The sequence below is a fragment of the Pseudopodoces humilis genome, chromosome 4, assembly GCF_049639895.1.
Source record: "Pseudopodoces humilis isolate 2021_Gansu_Grassland_sample_001 chromosome 4, ASM4963989v1, whole genome shotgun sequence".
Taxonomy (NCBI): Eukaryota; Metazoa; Chordata; class Aves; order Passeriformes; family Paridae; genus Pseudopodoces; species Pseudopodoces humilis.
The window spans coordinates 16612479-16636440 of NC_142203.1; the positions used below are offsets into that span (position 1 = coordinate 16612479).

Below are 23962 nucleotides of genomic sequence, written 5' to 3' on the forward strand. Positions count from 1 at the left end.
GTAAAGAGTAACTGCACAGAGACATAAAATTCCTAGTGACTATGTGTTGCTTCCATATCCTGAGGTCAAGAGAGCCCAGATGACCTACACCAGTTGATGAACAAACCTTAGAATCTTAAATGCTTGATTGCTGGCAAGTGATCAATCATTAGGAATATGATCTGGGAAAGAAAAACATTACACCTTAGAACAGCTAAACCAGCAAGTGTAGATTATCTGAAATAGTTAATTCTAAATAGGAACCTATAGCAATGAAGATGAAAACAGTAGTATGTGAGATCTGCTTGGCATTCTTCGTATGAGCTGAATGTTTAAAGGAAGTCATCTTGAAAGCACTTTGGGATTGAAAAGGATAGTTAAAAGAACCATGAATATTCAAAATCAAAGAGAACTGATCCATGATCATGATCACTTGCTCTGTTTCTTTAGCTCAGAAGAAATCCTACCATGTCTAGAGCAGGAAGGATTACATGATGTTCTAAAGACAGTGGATATATAAATACACACTTCAAAACAGCAGGTACAGCTATCCAAGGAAGCTATCAAATTGCTAAATTGAAGAAAGAAAGAAAACAAGCCATTCAAACCCACTCATTTTTTACATAATTCCCCTGGATAAATATTCAAACTCTTCTTTTGGAAAGTTACGTAGTGTAGAAAATAGTTTGGCATTTGAGGCAAAGCAATATAAACTGGAAGAAAACAGCAGCATCTAGAAAATAACCCTGCAAATATTCTGGTGGTACAGTGGGCAAGGAATGAAGAATGAACCAAGAATTCTAGCATGTCTTTTAAAAAATCTTGGGAACAACCTGAAAGTTCCATTTGGCTCCATTGCCCATATTCTTTCTATGTTTACTTCACTGAAGTCAGAAAAAAAAGCCCCAAAGTCAAACAAAATAAAAAAACCCAAACCATACCAACAAAAAAAACCCAAACCAACAAAACAAAACCCCACAAAACCCCTAAAAATCCCCAACAGACATACAAAAAAAACATACAAAGAAAAAAAATAAACCAACCACAAACCAAACACACGCTTTTAATTTGTTAGGAATTACTGCAATTTTGGAAAAGATCTAAATCTGAGCCATGTAGTGAAGATGGGGTGGGTGAATATTCAAAAATCACAACAAAAGGTAATTCGTAACGATTTTATTTTAATATCTGCCCACTACAATAGTATGTTCTACATTTGTTTTAAATATGCTTCAGCATACTAATTTCTCAGAAGTAAAAATGCACGTATTTATGTTGGACCATAGTAAATCATACTCTGATTGAAAGCTATGAAAGATGCTCACATTCTGGTGAAATCATCATCAGAAAACATCAGAAAGTAAGAGAGTAACTCAAAGGCATTTATTTGCTCAAATGTCTTTTTTTTCCCCCAAAAAACAAGCATTTGTAGCTTGGGGAAAGACTTTGACTGTGCACTGCATGCGTGTATCCGCTACTTCACAATAAAAGGATGTAGAAAAAGCTACTAGCTTGTCTTCAGTCACTTAAAGTGAATTTCTTTCTAGAATTGAATAGTAAGACTTGCTGAGTTGAACTAATAGTGAATGGAGCTGCTTTAGAAGGAAAAAAGGAAAGCAAAATGTCATTACAATTAAATGGAAAATTCATATGATTACTGCAATGTTGGACTGACAGCTGAAAAAATAAATGGCAGGAAATACAAACAGTTGTCATTCTTTGGGAATGACTAACTTGGCCACTGAGCGCTCATGACACAGGAAACATACTGGGTCACAGATGATACTATTTACACTAAATCTTGCAACTAAAGAAGGAAAAAAACCCAGCTGAGATATGCCTAATATAATATAAAAAAATAAGCATTTAACAGAATTTAACTGCTTTCCTGAAGAAACAAATAAGCAAAATACTTTAACCAGTAACCATGTGACATGTATTTCCCCAATTTACCTTTTTTTTCCCATCAACTAACTAGTACAGTGCCTATTAAAAAAACTTTAAAGTACCAAGATCAACAGACATACAAATGCCATATGAGGAGGGCTGGGAAACCTGCAGCTGACAGCAAACCAACAAATCGTTGCTGTTTAACAATTCAGAGTGGATATTGGACATTAAGCAAATGAATGAATGAGACAGACTCTAGATTAAGCAAAAAGGGGCACCAACAGCACTTAGCCTGAAAAGCCGCTAAAGAGCTGGCATTCAACCCATGATGCATCCCTGCTCAAAGGGGATGCTTTTGAACACAGAATTATTTTCAGTAGAGAAAACAGGAAATTTTAAAGGGAATTGAAGACCCTCTCTCCCTTCCTAAATTCCCAATCCTTTTGCATCATTTTCACAACTGCCAGCAATCCATGTAGGATGGCATCAGCTTCAAAGATTTGCTGGCACAGGCTGTCCACAGATGCAGAAGCACTGTGCCATCTCCTGCTTCTCCAGCTCCACTAGTGCTGCTCTGATGGCGGGTGTTGTATAGCACATCATCCCTAACAAGGTGCAGACTGTTTAGGATAGCCTATTTTATTCACATCGGCCTTTTCAGCAGCGAGGACAAATTAACCCTCCATACTTAAAAGGCTTGCTTCTTCCAAAATTTTAAGCTCATTGCTTGTTTTTGTGATACTCAGAAAAGCAACAACCACCAGCCACAATGAAAGAATTCAATGACAGCTCTCTTCTTCAACTTTCAGTAGTCTTTGTATTATTTATTGCTTAGTAAATAAAGCTGAAATGCTTTTCAGCCTTGGTTGCAAACTCAGTACCCAGTTGCAGTCCGACAACAGCAGGGAATAAAACTGCCAATGTATTTTTTTTTTTTTTTTCTCCTTTGTGACTGCTTTCCACAGATTTCATTACTTCTCCTAGATCTGCACTTTGTCATAACTGGGGCACAGCAGTACTAAGTAAACAGTAAACTAAGTAAAGGGAGAAGAGATTTTTATCACAGAAACAACTGGCTAGGAGGTGATACTATATTCAAGCTTTTCCCAGAGAAAACATGGAGGAGAGCAGGTGACATTCTTCTAGAAAGCTGTGCTATTCCACTCTGACAGTTTGGGATTAAACATACAGACACCTGAGGTGTTTAGACTTCATGGCACAACAATTATCTGAGAGACTGTAACAAGCAACTCCACTGCATTAAAACATCTTTTTGAAAAGTGGCAGCTTTGTGTGTTACTTAAAAATAGCCTCTGCTATTTTAGCACAGTTCTTTGCTATCAAACGGAAGGATGGCTCACACACAGCACGGGTTGGATGTCTGCTTGTGCAGAAACAGAGCAGTCAAGAGAAATGAGCATGGTAAGGTCAGTTACACCAACTTCTCAAAGTATTTCTCAGGCTTTCAGAGAATGGTGGGGCAGGAGTTTCCACAGCTGTTTGTTCCAAGTTACTCTCAATGCCTTTTCATTCCCTGAGACTGCCCACTTACATGGGACCTACATAACCTTCAAGAACTCACACTACTGATAGTGTTTCAACTATTTCCCCCCAGGTTCCTTCAGAGTTTTTAGGCAAACACCATCCAGTCCTGATAATCTGTTATTAATAATTTTGTTATTAATATTTTTCTGTAACTTCTTTTATCAAAACTTGATTTGAAGCAGACAAACCCTATGGAAACTTCACCAAGGTCTTCTATAATGAATACACATGCAAGAGATTACGATTACATCTTAAATCCAAGGCCCGTGGGTCCTTGAGTTCCTAGTACTATGCACTGAAATTGAAATTTGCAAATTAGTTACTACAAGGTTCTTCAAATTTTTTATAATTTTAAAGCAATAAAATCAACAATAAGAAGGCAAATGATAATTTACATTGTGCTTAAAATAAAGGTTAGGCTGTTGCTAAAAGAAAAAGGATATCAAAATAACTATGCAAGGAGAAAGAAGTAAAAGAGCGTATTATATATATACACTGAAAGATATTAACTGTAGAGATTAATTGAGATGATGTTTAACGTGTTTATAAATCTAGACCAAAAAGAAGGAAGGTTGAGATGCTCAGTTTGGAGGTGATAGAATTACTTAAAGATGTGACATGAAACTTCTGAGGAATATAGTGAAGTTAATTGAATTACTAACACTAGTAGTTTACTTAGTGCCATTGTAAAAGCCTAATAATTTCAGCTACAGTACAGAATCTAAATTAAAAAATAAAAATAAAAAAACAGATTCAGAAAAGCAGACATGATATTTGAAACAATGTAAATTATGTGAGGAAAATTAAGATGATGAGCAACAAAAAGTACTAGGACATCTTAATTTACACAGAAGATGAATTAATATAATCAAGATACTCAAAGTAATGAATGGTTTAGAGAGTAAATTGAGACTCTTAATTACTCTCATAAAACTGTAGAGAAAAATATTCCAAGAACCTGAAAGGCAGAAATAAAGCTGATAAAAATAAATTCTTTTTTTCCATTCAATGGAAAACTCACCAGTGGACCTTGCTGACAAAGCAGCATTAATATGAAGAACTTATTAAAACTAACAGAAGAATTAAATACATATACCATCATTTTCCTAGTATGTAGGACAGCTATCCATCATTTCACACAAGAATATGACATCTTCAAAATATCTTTTGGAACTCGGGCACAAGTTTGAGTCAGAATACAGAGCAAAATTTACTATGAAAATTAAGTATAAACAATATACACATGGATGACCTTAATGGTCCCTTCTAAACAAACTATTCTATATGCTTCTATGAGCTGAAACATTTCCTATTTACTATTTGAGGCAGTTGCCTATTTGTTAAAACATTTCAAGGAGTAGTAGGAGAACAAGAACTCGGTAAACAGAATCATGGAACTTCTGACTTTTTAGCCTAGACTAAAGGTACTGAGAAGCACTGCCCACTACTTTCTATAAAGGATTTTACAGATATAAAAACACCTCAACCATATAGTAAAAATAAACTTTATATGAACTTTCTGAACAAGCAGGGCCACAAAAGATCACAGCACTGATTTCTTTTATAAGGAAAAAACCTTGCAAATATACTTTTGGGTAACCATTCCCATCCTAGGTGAATAAATATGTAATTTTAATGTGTAATTTTTTTCTGGTTATGAGAACTGGGAATAAGAGAATGGCTGGCATGCCCATGGTTGCAACACTAATCACTTGCACCAATCTTGATGTCATAAGACCTATTTTATGTTTTCTTCAGGTGAACTTTGCCAATCCAGACTTTGAAATAGATTCATTTTTACTACACAGTTGTATAATAGCATGTGCAAACCAAGCATGTAAGAGGAGTTCTGGTGTTCTCAGGGAAAAGAGGAAATCTGAATACCTAAATATCTTCAACCCTACCTGAAACTGAAAATCACATGAGAACCTTTGTTTTACATGTCAAAATACAGCAGTGGGGAGGGCAGGGGTGGTGGTGGTGTGGGTGTGTATGGGCTTGCTTACTTTTTAGTAGAAATCTAAAGCTAACCACTAGTCAGTACCTCTGTACTGTGCAGTAATTTCTTCCTCCTCCTGAGATATCAGGCTTCACCCTCACTCAGACTCCAAGCTCTGTAAAAGCTGGCATTCCTGAGCACACAGCTCCCAAAGGGCACCCTACTGCACTAGCTTGGCCCCAAAATTTCACCACCCTTGTTTTGACTTTAATGCTCTCAATTCCTCTGCTAATTCCTCTACTAATGTGGTGGAAAATATTAATATAGTGCTACAACGGAGAAAAGCAAGAGAATTCACTAACAAGCGTTACTCAAAACCAGTGGAGCACAGATGTGTATGCAAAGCATTTCCCTCCAATATCTGGAAGACACCCCTGTTGCATTACGATAATACAAAGGGAATGTAGGGAAAATACCGTGACTCCTGGAGATAGCACAACCTGACCGGGCATCCTTCCAGGGCTGTCTTTGAGACTGCTCCCCGGCACAGAGAGATGGCTAAAGCTCTTTATTAGTAGCCCTATTGACATTAATATGTAATATTGTTAATATTAATGTTAATATTAATAAATAATTACCATAATTAAAATGTTTTTTTGTTGTTTGCCATAGGAAGGGGAGGGGGCACCTGTCAGAGCAGAGCCTGCTGGGTCCCAGCATCCCCAGAGGACGAGTCTATCTTGAAACAGGGGGCAGAAAAACAATTATCTACTCCAGATAATTCTGATTTCAGCGTCAGAAGGGTTGAGATGTGCTCAGTGGTGAAAGACTATTAACTGTAACACATTTTTGCATGGCCATGTGGTTCCAACTCTTTTTATATCCTATTTGCATTGTATAAATCCCCTGGCTGATTCCAGAATTGCACTGAGCTTTCCCCTCCTCACCATGTCTAATCTTAGGGAGCAAAACAGAAGGTTTGTTTTTTGCAGCATTGTGTTTAGATCTCATCCACACCACATTCAATTTTCCTTACAGATACTACTTTCAACCAATATTTTAAAAACCTCAGCCACCACTGAAGAGGTTTAAATAAGCACCTCAACATGTAAAACAACTAAATGCTGCAAAGTATATGTAGTTTATGGTGGAGATAATTTAGTGTATATAATGAGAGTTTCAATTTTCTCCTAGAATGTAAGAATAGGACAAATTATCTGTGGGAAAAGGGACAGAAATAGAAGAAAACAAGGCTTTCCTAATCACAAATACTTTTCAGTGTCCTAAGAACAGGTAAGTGTCTAGTATATCACACTTTATAACCTTGTATCAGAGCTCTGGCTATGCTCCTGCCTCGTGTCCTTTCATTAGTTTTTTTGGGATACAACTCTGAACAGTGATACTGAGAGTGACCTGAAGGAAAGCATAGTGCCTGGGTGTTATCAACATCTCCAAAGGGAAAGAACAACACTTCCAACAGTGTTGGTGTGCTCCCTGTCCTTCACTAACCCCTCTCTACCTATGATGGGAAAAGCAAAGCAGGATATAATAACAGCATGATTGTAACAGTGTTCTGCTAAAACTGAAGTTTCATCCTTGATGAATTACATCCTTTTTGACTCTCTGGAAGCCATTACAGACATCATCCTTACAAATTACCTTATTCAAAATGTTAAGGAACGTTGAAATAAGAATATGATGTAGGATGTCATTGACTGCAAATTCTTTTATTTTAGTGTTTTTTAAAAGGTAATGCTATTTTTTCTGGATGCTTTTCATGTTCAGATTATGAAAAATTAATTACTTCAACCCTACACAATTATTCTCAATATTTTATAAGTATTCTAGTTTGGTAATCCAGAAAAAAATGTTGTTTCATTCTACATACTTCATCAAACCTTGTCTATTCTACTTTTCCTTGCACTATAATGCTGACCTGCTTTCAAAAGCCAATGGTATTTTTATGAACTCAATAGATAGTTTTATCTGCAGTGACACCTTAGGTCCTAATCAGAACATTAATTTTGAATTACAAAATTTGCTGAACTTTCCCTATATTACTGCCCCAGCAGGCTCCCAAGGAGGGGTTGTGCTGTCCTTTGACCAGATTCAAAGATGCTTTGACAAACCGCTATGTTACTAAGGTGTTGCCCACCGAATTCTTTTGGAGAGTTTCAACACTGTGAAGTGCTGCTTTTCCATCTGCTAGTTTTTGATTGGGCCTTTTTGGAATTATGGTAGCACCAGAAAGCCTAACTGACGTCATAGGAAAACACAGACCAAACTGTGGGTGCGGAGGAGCGAGCCCGTGGAGCCCAAAATCCTGGCTCTCTCCTGGAGGCAAGACACCTTTCACTCAGAGAGAGACAATGTATCGCTCCCAGGGGTCTTTGAGTTAGATATGTTAAACTGTTGTGTTTCATTGGTGTTCCCCCCTGCTGTCCCACCCCGATACAGGTATCTCGGGCTTCCCCCCGCCCCTCTCCTTCCCTATAAATATCCCGGGTTTTCCCCTGTTCGAGAGATTCGCTGTTGCCGGCACCCTTCGCCAAAGCTCTGCCTGAATAAAGGCTTGTGCTTGGTGGAACGCTGGACCAGCTTTCTCGTCCCTGCTTCCTGTGTTGCCTGCCTGCCGCCGCTGAGCTGAGCTGAAATCACTCGACTGCTCGAAGCTGCTCCCACGCTTCGGCCGAGCCCTTTTCAGGGCTGTTTCTCTAGAGAAGTCGCGGTGCTCCGGGCTTTCCGTCACCGCGGCACCAAACTGCTGTGGTTTCCTTTCAAAAGCAGCCATTCTCAAAATCAAAGAAACAAACTCCAATGTTCAATAAACAGACAACATTTCAGCGGGGGGAAAAAAAAAAAATCATTAGCACTTTCAGGGAATGACATTTCTGTATTTATGCATTAAGCCATCAAAATTCAGCATGAAGTTTTTCTTTCTAAAAACATCAAGATGTTAAAATACATTTTCTCCTGAATCAATATATCCTGAGGTAGATAAGTGAAAAGGATTACACAATGTAAGACCTGCTTGAAACAATTATTTAGTAACAAACTGACTCTTGGTCTATAACATTATATAATGTAATTTCTGATAATGCAGCTTCAAGCATTCCCTGAACAGACATATAACATCTTAATCTTTAATAGACTATACAGAAACCACAACTATTACTATGCAAACCATCCTCCTATCAAAATGCAGGGGTTTGTATTATACTTCAGAAAAATAGCTGAGTAAACTGTTTCTTGGTCTTTACTATATGTTGTGTATTGATCTAAAATATTCAGGCAGCATTTATTCCTTGAGAGTGGGAAGGAAAGCAGTCCTATGAGTGCAGAAAATACAAAAGAAGACGCTTTGGTGTACATGAACATATGCACAGATTTCAAATTCTCTGCAAATTAAAAAAAGAAATCCAACTACAAATTAGCAGTAGAGAAGGCATTACAAAGAATTTACATCTACTCTTCTCCTGTTGGTATTTAAATTTTTAATCAAACAGTAAATAAAGGTCAACAAATGGCTTCTCTATAGTTAATTTTGAATTATAGCTGATACCATGCATTAAAGACATAGCAAGACACTGGCTAATATGTTGAGGGTAGGAGGAATTGTACCATTCTTTTGTGTAAAATACTAAAAAGCACATCTGCTGAGCAATTGATCTTAAATTACTATTTTTGATTGCAAGAAAGCTTCAGATTAGCAATGCTGTTCTGACTTATTCACTCTACCAAAGACTAACTGAAAGCAGTACTTTTTCAATAGAATTCTTTTCTCTCAGATCTCTCTGCTACTCTGGCATTAAAGTATCAATGACATCACATAAAGGAGTGGCATCCATTTTGTTTTTCTAAAGCTGTTAGCCTTTAGAACAAAAACAGTTTGCTAGGATAAAATCTGTTTTCCCCATCCTGGACTCAGTTACTTTAGTACCTGAGCCGGCCAAGAAAATATAAAAAAGGGAGGAAATAGGAGAAAGAGAAATAAAAAAGAAACAATACTTAAATATTTATTAGTAATTTTTGTTATATATTTTTGATACGTATTAAAATAATCCATATACATTTCTCAGCTCAATTACTTAAAATTACAATTACTTATCTGCAGAATCAAGCAAATCTGTCAGCTATGGAAGTTTATTTTCCCATGTGCTATCTTGAGATAAGCAGGACTGTAATATTATATTTCCACTGACATAACTGTGCATGAATTCTGATCTGATTTAGTATTACATGGTGCAAAAGGTGACACATTTTCTTTAATACAGCCCATTAGAAAAGGAAAGGAATTGCCAGTGTATGAAAGCTAAAGAGTTTGATTGAAAGACTCTGGGACTTGGGGGTCAACTCAGTGGAAAAGTAACTTGCTCAACTACCCTAGGCACTAAGCACTGTGACAAGCAAACTTAATACCCCAGTGCATTTACTGAGACAATCAATAAAAACACTGCACTATCAGACTGCTACAGCTGTACATTAACCTACCATATTACCTCAACTGCTCCTGAACCAGCCAAACATGCATTTGCTGATCATGCAGATAACACAGATACCTACCTGGTCCTTAAGTCACATTTAATGCCAATTCAGAGTGCTAAAACAACCATTTATTGCTTTTCCATATGCCATAAATTCTAATTTTCAAGTCTATCTAAATTGTACACTGAAGACTAGATTCAAAGAACTACTGAGATGGTGAAGCTAACTGCTCTGGAATTAATGTATGGGAGACCTAAGGTAAATTCTGTACATTCCAATTTGGATCCTCAACCCACACCTGTTACCCCAGCACACCTGCACCTGGGACTCTGTGGCCTCTCCCTGCATCCTTGCCATTTCTGCTCCCTAAGTTGTGTACCATTATTTTTATATCTTATTTCTGCTACTCCTTCTCCCTCTTCCAGCCCTAGTTCCCACAGACTCAGCTCAGAGCTGCTCCAACAGGGTTCATGGGTGGGCATTGGTATTCTTGCATGTAGCTCAACAGGAAAGTCAGTAAATCCGTAAAAAAAACATTGCCCTCCTTGGCAGTTGGTCCCAGTGCTTGGCCTCTCATGAGTCCAGGCAGGAGCAGCCTGGACACACTTCTTACTTTCGGAACTTTTCTAGTAGTTATCAGTAAATGCATAGAATTCCTATCACAGAACAAAATGTAAACAGAACGAAGTGGTTGTATTCACTATTTGTCCAAAAGCTTCATGCTAAATTTGCCTTTTAATCTGCCAGCAGACTACACTTGCGTAGAGGCAGACTGCTCTGTAGCATGCTGTGATGTATCCTACACACTGCTACACAATACCACCTTTTTAATTCCATACCACTTTGCTCTAGGATGAGCTTTGTTCTTAAATGCTTTGGGCATGGGTGCTTCTTTCATTTTGTCAGGATTTTATTTTGCCTAGGTGATCTGGCCTACAACTTCATCACTGATCCACACATCATCATTAAGTAAAAATTACAAAATTTCCCACAGACACACAGATATTTCAAATTGTAAACAAAATGAATGTTGCATGTTGTTTGCAAAATCTTGCAGTTTATTTTCCCATATTCCTGTTTTTCCTCCATCAAGCACAGCAAAGCCTGACCAACTGTCCTGGCAAATTTTCATAGTTGAGATTGCAATTTTCGTCAGAAGCCTATCTGTGAAGTCAAAGACAAACACCTAGGTTAAGCTGTGGATTTTCAGCCGTATTGTGGTGTGAGCCTCAGTGTCAAACCTCAGTTGAAAACCCAGACTACAATACAGCACCCATTTTTCACACAGTCATGTTGCTGAGCACCCTCTTCTCTCACAGCATCACCTCTGCCACTCATTCATTCCTATTCACACACTGTGTCAACCACAGGCTCTACTGGGAACTGGGTTCATGCAGTACTTAGCTCATGCTAGCACATCTCAACCATCATTTTTCTCTACAAGGCTTCCAAAGCTGTATCTTTCTGTAATGCATTTGCATGGCCAGATTTTGGAAGGGGGTGGGCAACAGAGCTGGCCTCTATGAGAAGCTGCTGGAAGCTCCTCCTGTGTCCGGTAGAGACAATGCCAGCCAGGATGGACCCACCACTGGCCATGGCTGAGCCCACCAGCAGTGACAGTAATGCCTCCGTGATAACATATTTAAGAAGGAAATAAAGAAAGATATTGCACAGATATTACTGAGGCCAGGGGAAAATGAAGTGAAAATATGTGAGAGGAACAGCTCTGCAGACATCAAAGTCAGTGGAGAAGGAGGAGAAATGCTCCAGTTGCCAGAGCTGAGATTTCTCTGTAGCCCCAGATGAAGACCATGGTGAAGCAGCTGTGCTGCTGCATCCCATGCAGATCCATGGGGATGCCACACCTGCAGCCTGGGAAGGAGATCCAGGCTGGAAAGGGTAGATGCCTGAGAGGAGGCTGTGACCCTGTGAGAAACCCATGGTGGAGCATGGCAGGGACCTGCAGACTTGTGAAAAGAGGAGACCTTGCTGGAGCAGGCTTCCTTGTAGGACTTGTTAACCCTGCAGGAGATCCACACTGGAGCAGCCAAGCCTGAAGGACTGTACTCTGCAGAAGAGTGACCCACGTCGCAGCAGTTTGTGGAGAAGTGCTACTCATGGGATGGACTCAGGATAGAGAAATCTGTTGAGGACTTTTTCCTGTGGCAGGGACCTCATGCTGAAGCAGATCAAGGACTCTCTTTCCTGAGAGCAGTGGCAGGAACAACCAGTGATACACTGACTGTAACACCCATTCCCCATCGCCCTGCACTGTTAAAGCAAGAGAAGTGGGAGTAGTTTTAAGGTTTATTATACTTCTCGTTATCCTGCTCTGATTTTGTTAGTAAAAAATTACATTAATATCCCCAAGTTGAGTCTCTTTTTCTTGTGCTAGTAATTGGTGAGTGATCTCTCCCTGTCCTTATCTTAACCCACGAACCCTTTGTTATATTTTCTCTCCTCTGTCCAACTGCAGAGAGGAGTGATATACCATCTTTGGTGAGTGCCTGGCATCCAGCTACAGTCAACCCACATTACACACTACCATCTTTGCTTCCTGTGCAACCCAGAGGAAGATTTGTTGTGTGTTATGGGCTCTACACTTTGCTATAGAAAATGCTCAAAAGGCATCTCTCCAAAGGTGTTTGGGGCTGTTCTTTGGAAGGTTAAAAAAATGGTGTTATGAATAAACCTGAAGGAACATTCTGGTGGCTGGCAAATCAGTGACTACATGGCTTGCTTAGAGCTGCAAGTGGTTCATGGCAGTAGTTTAAACAGAACTCAGATCTCACGATTCTGTGTGAAACTACTTCAAAGAAATTCTGTTTGAGAATAAAGAATTGTGATGGTCCATTCACCTGTTTTGAAACCACATGGAGCTAAGGTATAAACTAACCTGCACATGTAGAAAGGTTTCAAAGCAAAACCATCAGTAGAAGGCTTTGGTTGTTTCCTTTTGCATTCATTTTTTCTCTCCCAAGTCATGAAGAAGACCATATAGATGTTTTTGACTGAGGACCTAGGTGAAAATAGCCCTTTGCTTGGCCTCAAAGAATTTAAATCTGCTTAGTTACGTTAAGAAATAATATGAAGTGTAGAGGAAAAAGTACGCCACATCCTGTAATAGCTAATATAATTTAGACATATTCTTTACTTGATTTAGCAATTTGCTGAATTATACTTGAATTGCTTCATAAGGAACATCACCCACACTATATTGGTCACAGGTGAATAGCACCATGTACAAGGGTAAATGTAATTCATTCAACAGTTTATAGACTGTCCTGTGGTAAGCCATAATGTTATTACATTCCACATCTTTCTGTGTCCAAAGCTTGTTCCTGTATGTTTAAGACCCCGCAAACAAGAACCTTGTGCGTAGGGGGTTCTTTAAGGGGTTTTCTTAAAACCGGGCCTCCCAGGCAGCTTCCTGCCTTTTGCTGTGTGCTGTTTGCTTGGCTGGCTGGTTGGTCTTTGCTTAGGCAGAGGTTTTGTTCCCCTTTTTGGGTTCTCTTTTTGTTTTTTTTTTTCTTTTTTCTTTTTTCTCATCTCGAAGAGGCTGCCTTGGGGTGATTTCCACAGGCGCCCACCTGTTGCTGCTAAGCGGGGCAGCCCCCGCTGCAGTGCAAGCCGCTCCCAATACACTGATGGTGCCCAGCCCCGGACAGCAAGCCATGAGTCACCACAGCCCAGGCCAGCCGCTTTGTTTTGCCTGTCTTGACGTCTCCTGCCATAAGGAAGGTGAAGTTCCCTCTTCGAGTTCTAGCCCCTTCATCCAGAGAATATCAGCCTGGGCTCCAGCTGTCAGGGAGATGAGCAGAGTGGGTAGGGGCAGAAGGAAAACTGACACCACCTGTCCCTTTGTCCTTTGACCCACACACTTCGAGCCAAGCACCAGGTTGGAGGGGAGGGATGCCCCCAGCATTTTTGGGCCTATCTTTGTTCTTCAGATACAGCAATTTTAGTGTTATTTTTTGCCTGTTGCTGTTACGGTTTGTTGTAGATGAGCAGTGCGATGGTTTGGCTCTCACAATTAAGGGATGAATATTATGTGTATGTTAAGAGAGGTTTTATTGATGTGTAGATACATCACTGTGACATGTTCTCCCCATAGTCCTCTTTCCCTTCCCCGTATTGCTGTCACCCGCAGCCCTGGCAGCCGGGGCAGCCGGAGCGGGCAGGCTCGTTCCTGGGAGGCGGCAACACCTGAGCTGCAGCCGGGCTGCGAGAAAGCAGCTGCAGCCATGAACGGCGAGGAAGAGCTGACTGATGGACTTGGGTTAAGGTTACCTGATGGAATACCGGGGCTACAAAAAGGTGGAACAGCCATTTTGTGGGCGAGCACATGGTGGTTTAGTTCCGCTGCAATTTTTCTTATTCAGTCATTCTGCTGTATTTAATAAACCTTTGAAATTTTAAAAGTGAGCGTTGTTGCTCACATGCTTGTTAGTAAACTGCTGGTTTTTCACTTATCTCTACTTGTATTTGTTCCTTATTGGTGGAAAGTGACTGGTTAAACCTATAAAGGAGACAACTCATTCCAGAGTATTCTTTAAATTGTCTTGAACCAAGACACAGACCCATGGTCTCCCAGGGATTATCACACACAGCCACACAGCCACACAGCCAAAGCCACATGTACATGTACACGTACACACATACAGCCCTCCTCAAATGCTGAACTTCAGATATAAATCTCATATTCTGATCTCATTAATTCTTATTTTACTTCACCGGTTTTGATAGTATTTCAAGACTGCACCCGGACAAAGAAACCTGATCTCGTTAAAACTAAACCTCTCAGAAGGCTGTCCAAGTACCTGTTTTCAAAGATGTGTAAGTTAATGATGAATATGATGTCCCACTACAGGGCAGGATGAAAACTGCTTTTTTGTGAAAGTTGCTATGCAAAGGCTCCACGTGATCCAAGGTATAACCAAGCAAAAGTAACTTCATGGCTGTGACTTGGGGGTGATCAAAACCAGTTGATATTCCAGAGTACAGGCTGAAGCAATCTATACCATCAACCCATATATTATGTACAATTTTTATAAAAACTACTCACCTCTTATCAACATCTCTACATGAATAACTAAACTGAGCTGAAACCAAACTGTACTAAGTATGACTGTCACAGCCAGGTACTGTAGATTGCCCTGTTGCAGAGATTTTTTGTAACTTCACACAGTTGTATCAGCTAAACTTTGAGAGGATAACAGATTCATACTACAGCTACAGTTTTCACTGGAAGCTGCTGTTGGTTTTTTATTTACAGGTGTTATTTAGATGCTATGTTCATGGAGAATTTAATGGTGGAATCAAGCTATAAGTGGACCAATAGATTTACTCATTCTGGAATTTTAAGAAGAGAGTGCTCTCTTTCTCTGTATCATTTCCTCACCATTTATTTTATAGAAAATAACTGCCACTGTAATAGATCACAATCTTCCCTTTTATAAAATATAAAAATATGGGCTACATCAGAGCTATCTTTCCTCCTCCTCACGATCTCCTCTCTGTAAAAATGCAGGGCATGTTTCTGAGACAGGTTACAAATCTATCTTGGCTTGAGAACAAAGCTAGTACCTCTCAGCAACAATGATTAAAAGCTTTAAAACATATTTTAATTTGACTAAACTATAATTCATTACAAAAGCTTCTAGTTATCTTGAAGTACAATACCATTTACGGAGAGCTGCAAAGAATTTTTCAAAGAACGAAAGGCTAAAGAGAGAATAACCAAATGTGCAAATGTTTTGAATATTTTTTCTTAATAAAATGTTAATATGAAGGTAAAACCAAACAGTGCTCATAACATGCATCTTCCTCCCTTTATGCCAGCAATGGTAGCATTTCTCACTGGCCTAATTCTGTGGTGTGCTGAGGGCTTCCATCAAAATGCTGACCTCAAAATCTTTGAGATTATCTGAAATCCTACCTGGAGCTTGTTAAAAGAATAAAGCTATGTGAAAAGCATATGGGAACTTCTTAAAAACTAAATCTTAGATACACAGACAAATCTTAGATACATAGATTATGCATATTGACTGCAACATGATTATAACATAACTGTGTAATAGCTTATTGATAATTTGATTTAATGTAATTTAACTGGCCCTTATTTGCTAAGATAATGTATAAGCCAGTGTTTGGAAAGGAGCCAAAAGAAAAAAGAAGAGAGGAAGTCAGATTAAACTGTGGTTGGCATAGGTTTAGCAAATGTTACAGAACATATGGAATGCAGAATCCGGTGCTATTTCTTGGAAAAACTAGTATTAAATGAAGGACAAATGCCTGAGCCAAACAAATTACATATTTTTAAATTCCTAAGTACATAACAAGACAATGAAGAAAAATCAGGGAAAAAGTGTTTCACTGCTGAGCATCACTTTGTAACCCATACAAGTAGCATACCTGCTGCTTTAGTTTATTATTCATATTGCAAGTAAAGATGAAAGCTAAGATTCTACAGTAAAAAACACATCCTGTGGCCTTAAATTAACAGTCCTGTCTTGACTTCAGCAGAGGGTGAAAGAAGTTACTAAAATCCAGAACATTAGAAAGAGACATGATAAGTGCAAATCTATCTTGTCAGACTCCTCTAAGTATTACACACCATTATTAATAAAATGCATTACATTAACTAATTTCATATATTTTGGCATTCATCATTCTCAGTTTACTAGTTCTGTAACTCTGCAATTTAGGAATGTCGAGCAATGTCCCTCCATGACACACAACCTACATCAGTGCATGCCTGCACTGAGGTCGTCACGTAGCAAGTCACTGATATCAAAGTCAGCTCTAAAGAAAGACACTTTTCATAATCGCCCAACAATCTGATAAGTGAAAACATATGGATAGGTTTAGGTAAAACCTGCAAGGAGCCTTTACTAAATGGAAAACAGGTGATCCAGTTCTATGCCATGTAATACCCTATTGATCATTAAGTCCAAAGGTTACAGGACTAATAGCTTCCTTGTGGTAATCAGGGAGCAAAACACTGGCCATGGTCAAACAGCTGGGGCATATTTTTACATATTTCCAACACATGCTTCAGTTTTAATGAAAGTAAGGGTCTGGCACATTTATTAATCTTGTAGCTTTCTTCACAAAAGGAGACCCATTTTCCTGAATTTTCTGTCATACCACATGAAAAAAACCAAGAGAAATAATAAAAGCCAGAGGCCACTACTACAGCTGGTGTTACAAAACATCTGGTTTTTTCCTCACAAAAATTAATTTTGAACATAGCTTTAAGAAAACACACACACAAACTACAATAACATAAATCTGCACCCCTCCATTTAGAGAAAAGATGCAAGAGGAACAGCAATAGTTAAGAGAGTATGTCTAGTGCACCAGAAAGGAAAAGCTAGCTTTTAACAGCAAACAAGCTAGTCCTAACCATTGTGCTTATTATTTACAATTTAATCTAGGGCAAAATAATGCCCAGTGCAAACATACTGAATAAATAGAATAGTCCATACATGCTTGTTTTAAAAAAAAGTGTAGTTTGTTTTTTTTTTTTCCAATTCAAACAGCATATTTAATCTTGAGAGCTCAAAACATTTGCAATAATGAAGACAGCTTTGAATTTATAAAAATCAACCTTTACACCTTCTGTATAGAAAAACAGCTCTTAAATATTCAATAAAAGGGCTCACTGAATGCACATGGTAATGTCAGCCCTCACTTTAATTCAACCTTGGTAACTAGATCTAGAAAAATGTTTGAACTCTAGTGTCAGTTTGAGAAAGCTGAATATTAGATCACAACATTGAAACCTAGAGCGATACTTCTAATTAGGGGCGTTTGCTCAGAGAATCACCAGAGAACTGGGGGGAGGGAAGGGCTGACCTCTGCCCTCATCTTCTCCTTTAAAGGAGTTTATTTAGCAATTTCCAAAACCCACTAAGCAGCAGTGCAACCACACAGGCTGGTTTAAACTACAAGCAGTCAAGTACTATTCTTTGTGAACTAATCACAGTGCTTAAAATGTCCAGGAATACTCATACTACTGGTATGACACACTTGCACCAGATCTTATAATAAAGTAGAAAGAAACAGGAGAAAATGGCCTAAATGGATGGTAAATCAGTGTTTATCAGAAAACAAATGATGATTCAAAGCTAGTCTATTGAGATAAAATTCAAGCTCTCCACAGCTACATGATGGACTTTTGCAATAAATCATATATTTTATTGCTAGAAATGGAAGCTCATATCATTTAGCATCAAAAAACATCACATATATGTTTTGGAAAAGAAGATTTTGTTCATAGAGTGTTAAGAAAATAAGTAGCTAACAATTTAGTTGATGTATAGAAGAATTTCATATAATAATTTTAAAATGTTTGACCTGGCAACAGAATAAGGAAAATACTTATTTTTTTATCATCTCTTACATCTTAAGTGTAAGGTAACAGAAAAATAATCATTGAGGGGATTAACTAATCACAGTGAATTTTCTGACATTTCAAATGCTGCTGCCAGCATCTGAATTCTTACAGTGGTGTATAAATGTACATCTCAGCCAGAAAAAAAGGTCAAGAGCATAAATTAAGATGCACTGTTTTTCTCCTCTCAGGAAAAAAAAAATGCTATATTACAACAGAAGTGGGGGAACATTTGTGAAGGTCAAAATAATCTGAATTTTAATACAGAGTTGTTGTAAAACTATCTATTATTTTCCTTTTTATTTTCTTTCACAAATATCACCCTTCTGATAGAAAAATACCAGCAAGAATTGGGCTGCATTCACTGTACTCACCTCACCAGAAAGCCATCCTGCCAGTGCTAGCCATTGCTTCAGTGGTGCAGGGTCATTCTGATTTATTTTCTTTGTTTTTTCCCTCTCTCTGGGGGACAACCAATCCAAGAAGTCCCATGGCTTGGCTCAATAATATGTGGAAATGAGTTGCTATTTACTGTGGTTGCAATCCTCAACCTAACTAGCAGCATCTAAACTGAATCACGTCCACTCAAATAGGTGAATGATCTGTGGTTTCCCAGCTTGCAAGGCCACAATGCAAACTTCAAAGGGATGTGTATGAGAATTGTGATTAAATGTCACATAGAGTGCAAAACATTCAAGACATTCTTCTATTTAGCAATTCTTTGAAAATTTTAAATGTCAATATCCCATCCTTAACCAGTACAGAGCTGCTATTTCCACATAATTTTTCCCCTGAAGTGCAGCCCCTTGTTGTAGTACTCAAGACAAGAGGAATTTTTGTCCTTAAAAACCAGTTGTTGCTGCAGTCATCTTCACAAGAGCTATCACATTCCAGAAAGGCTGAGATATTCTTTTTCCTGGCAGAAAAAGTATTTGATCCAGAAGCAGGCCAAGAAAATACAAAAAAAAAAAAAAAAAGAAAAAGGAAGAGGAAAAGCAAAAAGAAGAAAAAGAAGAAGAAAAAGAAGAGAAAAAAGAAGGAAGTAAAAGAAGAAGAAAGAAAAAAGAAAGGAGGAAGGGAGGAGGAGACGAAGGAGAAGAAGAACAAGAATAAGAACAGGAACAAGAATGATAAAAAGAAGAAGGAGGAAGAGAAGGAAAAAAAGAAAGAAGAATAAGAAAAAAGAAAAAAGGAAAAAAAGGAAAAAAAAAGAAAAAAAGGAAAAAAGAGAAAAAGAAAAAGAAAAAGAAAAAGAAAAAGAAAAAGAAAAAGAAAAAGAAAAAGAAAAAGAAAAAGAAAAAGAAAAAGAAAAAGAAAAAGAAAAAGAAAAAGAAAAAGAAATAGCAGGATTTATAGACCTCTAAGTTTTCTTTCAATAGCATTATTAGGATGATAAACAGCTCTGTCCAATTTTCTGGACTAAAACACATCAACTCCTTTTTTAACTGTCGGTAAAAACAGTGTCATGTCTAAATTCTCCCATCCCCAGATACCCAAGTGCTAGAAAGATAATTACCTTGTCATCTCTATCATCCTCTTCTTCCTCGTCCTCTAGCATGTCCTCCACTACCTGCAGACAGAAACAGTAGTAGTTGTCATCATTTAAAAAGAAAGAGTTTTGTTCTGTCAATTCTAAGCCTTTTGTAGATGAAAACTTTATTAACATTTGAAATAAATGCACAGAGGGAAAATGTACAACTAGGAAAAAACACTTGATCTAGTGATTCAAATTTAGGAAAGTGTTATAGCTTTAATTGACCTACATTGGGGAATTACATACTGAAAACCCTTCCTTTGCAAAATGCTTGCTTGACAATTTAAGTATTTAAAAGGTAGTTCAAAATTCAGTATATGCCTGCTTTAACTAAAGGAATCCTTTGTCAGCTCCACTGGTGCCTATGCAGCACACACACATGCTCACTTCAAATTTATGGTTACCTGCATAAAAGGTCAACACTTTCAACAGCATTTACAGTATTCACCAAGAGATTCTTGAAAAATACAAAACCAGAAATAAATTCATAGTAGCTTATCTCCTTATCAAGTTTAACAATGATATATACTCATATGCCACATTAGCCCTTAAACACATTGAAGTGTTTCTTTGCTAATAATTTTATACAATCTATGCATCTAACTTTATGCACATTAATTTTTAGCTGCACTTGCTACACCTGCATCTATGTGTTTTTCCATATATAGTTTTTCAGTCCAACACCATGAAATACAAACATACATTAAATACTTTCTCCAAATATTAATAATTATTAATCATACCATCAGCGTGAAACAGAGTTTAGTTTACAGAGAAATCAAATGATTTTCCAAAGATGGGCCATACCAGATTCAGACTTAAAAATATCCCTCTCATTACACTGTGATCAATGACCCTAATAGGAAAATTCTCTGTTGATGGAATAGAAGTTGTACCTCCTTATAACCAGAAAATAGTGTGCTTCTTTATATCTTTATGTTCATATATATGTATTAGGTTATAATAAAATCCATAATGAAGGTCAGCAAAGATCCAACTAGCCCAGTATCCTATTATGGGTGCAAAAAATCTACACTATGTATTATAAAATACACATAAAGAGGAAAAGAAGAGGTAAAACTCAATTTTTGTCATTTAAGACAACACACTAAAGTTATAACTTCATAGCCACCTCCCCATAAAATGCTGCAAGGGTGCTCCCACATTCATGTACAAGAACTTAAGGGACTTTATCCAAGAACCAAATTCAGGTAAGAAAAGAATCTAAAAAAAAAAAGTGTGTGAATCAGTTTCCTTTCCCAGAGTTAGCTCTACCATCAAGAGGGTCCCCATTAGCCATGTTACATGGGCCCATGCAGAGCATGAACAACATCATGGTTTGATGTAAGCATTTTCTGTTTCCCATACACCTGCATCACCTTCTTGTTCATCTCCTGGTTGCTCATTGCTATATTCCCTGGGCTGTTCAAAATCTTTGGAGAGCTGAGCAGTAAACGGCATCACTGGAGTAACTGGGTTCTTCAATAACATACATCCTCTAACCTTTAGTGCAGCTGGTTCCAGTGACCCAAATTACTGAGCAGCTTTACCAACTCTACAAAGAAAATGGTAAAATGAGAAAAGAAGAGGAAAACAAGCTGTTAAGGGCTGCAGCAGATGGAAACTCTCTTAGATCAGTTTTTCCACATGCAAAACACCCACTTAACTACCATTAGTTGATTAAAGACCTAGATAAAAATGAGATCTGTTGACTCACACGTTGCCTAATGCCCAGAGCTCACTAAGTCAGTAGGTCTCTTACTTTTCAACATTAACCTAGATACTTAAAGATCTCTTTTACGCACATCCAGAAATTTGTTGTCTTGACAAGGTTGAATAGCAGGATGTCTATCTCACATTAGCATTCAAGTTAGCATGGAGACAATTAGTTGAACTGGAAATCTCTAAAATGGCTGTAAATGAGGGCACCTCACAGAAATCACTTGTGTGACAATATCCATTCTAACTTATCCAGATAATAACACTTCAGACTCAGGTGTGGGGTTCTTTTCCCACATCTAAGGATCTCAAACTACAAAATTCTATAGAGAGACAAAATGTTAACTTGTTCAAAGGGCATAAAAAGTCCTTTGAAATTACTTGACTAAGTATCAGACTAAGCCCAGATATCCATTTCCTCCATTCTATTTTTTAATTCAAAAGCCAGTGCCAGTCTGTGCTCTTTTTCTAATTTAGCTATGCTATCAATTACATTTAGATTTGGAGTACTAAATTGTTTGGGAAGAAAAACAGAACTCAATTTTTGTAGCAAAATAAAATTTAATGAATGCTTGTGCCTAAGATACATAAATAATTCTTTGAACTATATGAAACATAGCCCATAGTTTTACTTGTCTTGAAATTCAAAAGAAAGGCTTAAAAGGGAAAACCCAACACACACACAACCATTAAGACAATACAGATATGATAATACAATTCATTAAGGCACCAAAACAAGTGTCTTCAGAACTTGGCCATAAATTAAAACAAGGGAATTAGATTCTTCATAGTCACATGACATATGAATTATTGCCACACTGAAGCCTTATAAAAGCTTTATGCTGAAGTACAGTGTCTTCCAGAACAAAGCAAGGCTGTTCAAGTGAAGTACCGTAAATCTGAACACAGGTTTCAGTTTCACATTGTATTAAGAATACAGTAGAAAAAGAAATCCCACAATGGGTTTGTTAATCCTTTGATTCTGCTTCATTTCTATTCAAATAAAGTGCATATGTGCCACTCTGTTTGGAAGGAATACATTAGTTATTTGGATCTTTATGTCAAGCATTATACCTGGAGGAGATATAAAGGAGGGAGGGAGGTGATGGGGAAGGAGGAAGAGAAGTGGGCAAAAAAAGGTAACAAAGATAAAATGCAATGTTACATTTATTTTAATAAAAATTCTATGGCAAAAATCTTACATTGTCCTTAGAACATTCACTCTAAATGATGCCTATGTTGTTTAAAATCAAATAGTATTTACCAGACAATGGAAGGGCACTAGGGAAATCAGAAAGACCTAATGCAAGCAGTTAAAAGTGGCATGACCTTCTGTAACATCTCTTGTCACAGTCTTATATGCTGCATACTGGTAGAAGGTCTTGAAAGAAATTGTTTCTTGGTACTGTCCCTTGAATGTCATGCAAATACAGATGATATTTTAAAAAAACACACATAAGTGGCCTCAAATACAACATGTAAGTTACTTCACAGCCAAAAGGTAAGGAGATGATGTTTAAGCATTACAAAGTAAGACCCTTCCTCTACAATATATCCCTATTAAAAGCTTATAAATCAGAAGCAGCATGTAATCTAATTCCTATCATTATTCATCATTGTTCTTGCTCCATTCCCACCATCTTCAAGAAACACAGGCCAAAAAAACTGTGCGACTCATAATCCATAACAGATTGGAGGACCATTGCTCTGTCACAGCAGATACCATACACCATACAGATACAGGTCACCAGAAGGAAGCACAACCATCACATTTGGACACCGAGGAAAACCTCAGCATCTGTGGGCTACAGTGCAGTCTTCTGAGGAAACTGACATTAAATACTAATTGCATTTATTCTAAAGATCTACTGATTAACAAAGAGGACAGAATTTCTGAGAAAATAATTCATTTTGACTTCTAACCTCAACACCTGCAAAGCAGAGTTGGATTATAGTTATTTGCAGGCATGTTAAATCCAAGCCCTACAGCTGTAGATGACTTAGAAATACCTCCTGAATTTTAAGAATCAGTGGAAAAGTGACGCACTGAAACTTAACACCACTTCTAATGAAAGGTCCTTTTCTCTTAGCATCAGCCTTCTGTTCCTCACACAGAGTGTGCAAACCATCATTAATTGTCTCTGTTCTGTGTTTTGCATCTAATCCAAAAGAAACACCTGCATAGAAGATATTCTGATGTCTTCACAAGTTAATAATACCAGGTATTTGCTCGGCACTGAGAGGCACTGAAAAAAAGGAGGGGAAAAAAAAAGGACACTAACTCTGCAGATAGCCATGGTGACTGTTACCTTAATACTTTAATAATACCCCTCTTTAGAACTTCTCTATATCTGCTTAGATCTTACTTGTACTCCTTCAAAGCTAGGCGGTTTCCAGTAAAAACAAAACATTTTCTACGCCACACACGTTATGATCTCAAATTATCTACAGTCATTTGTATATTTGTAAGTAA

The 23962-nt window shown here is 37.8% G+C and overlaps 1 protein-coding gene across 2 annotated transcripts in view; it reads right to left on the reverse strand.

Moving 5' to 3' along the window:
• Positions 1-23962, reverse strand: part of MCTP1 (multiple C2 and transmembrane domain containing 1) — a 219798-nt gene that overhangs the window by 28228 nt on the left and 167608 nt on the right. For both annotated transcript variants that reach the window (XM_088054091.1, XM_014259098.2), the window contains one exon: positions 19753-19806. In XM_088054091.1, coding sequence (XP_087910217.1) covers positions 19753-19806 — 54 coding nt within the window. The remainder of the gene's footprint in view (positions 1-19752; positions 19807-23962) is intronic.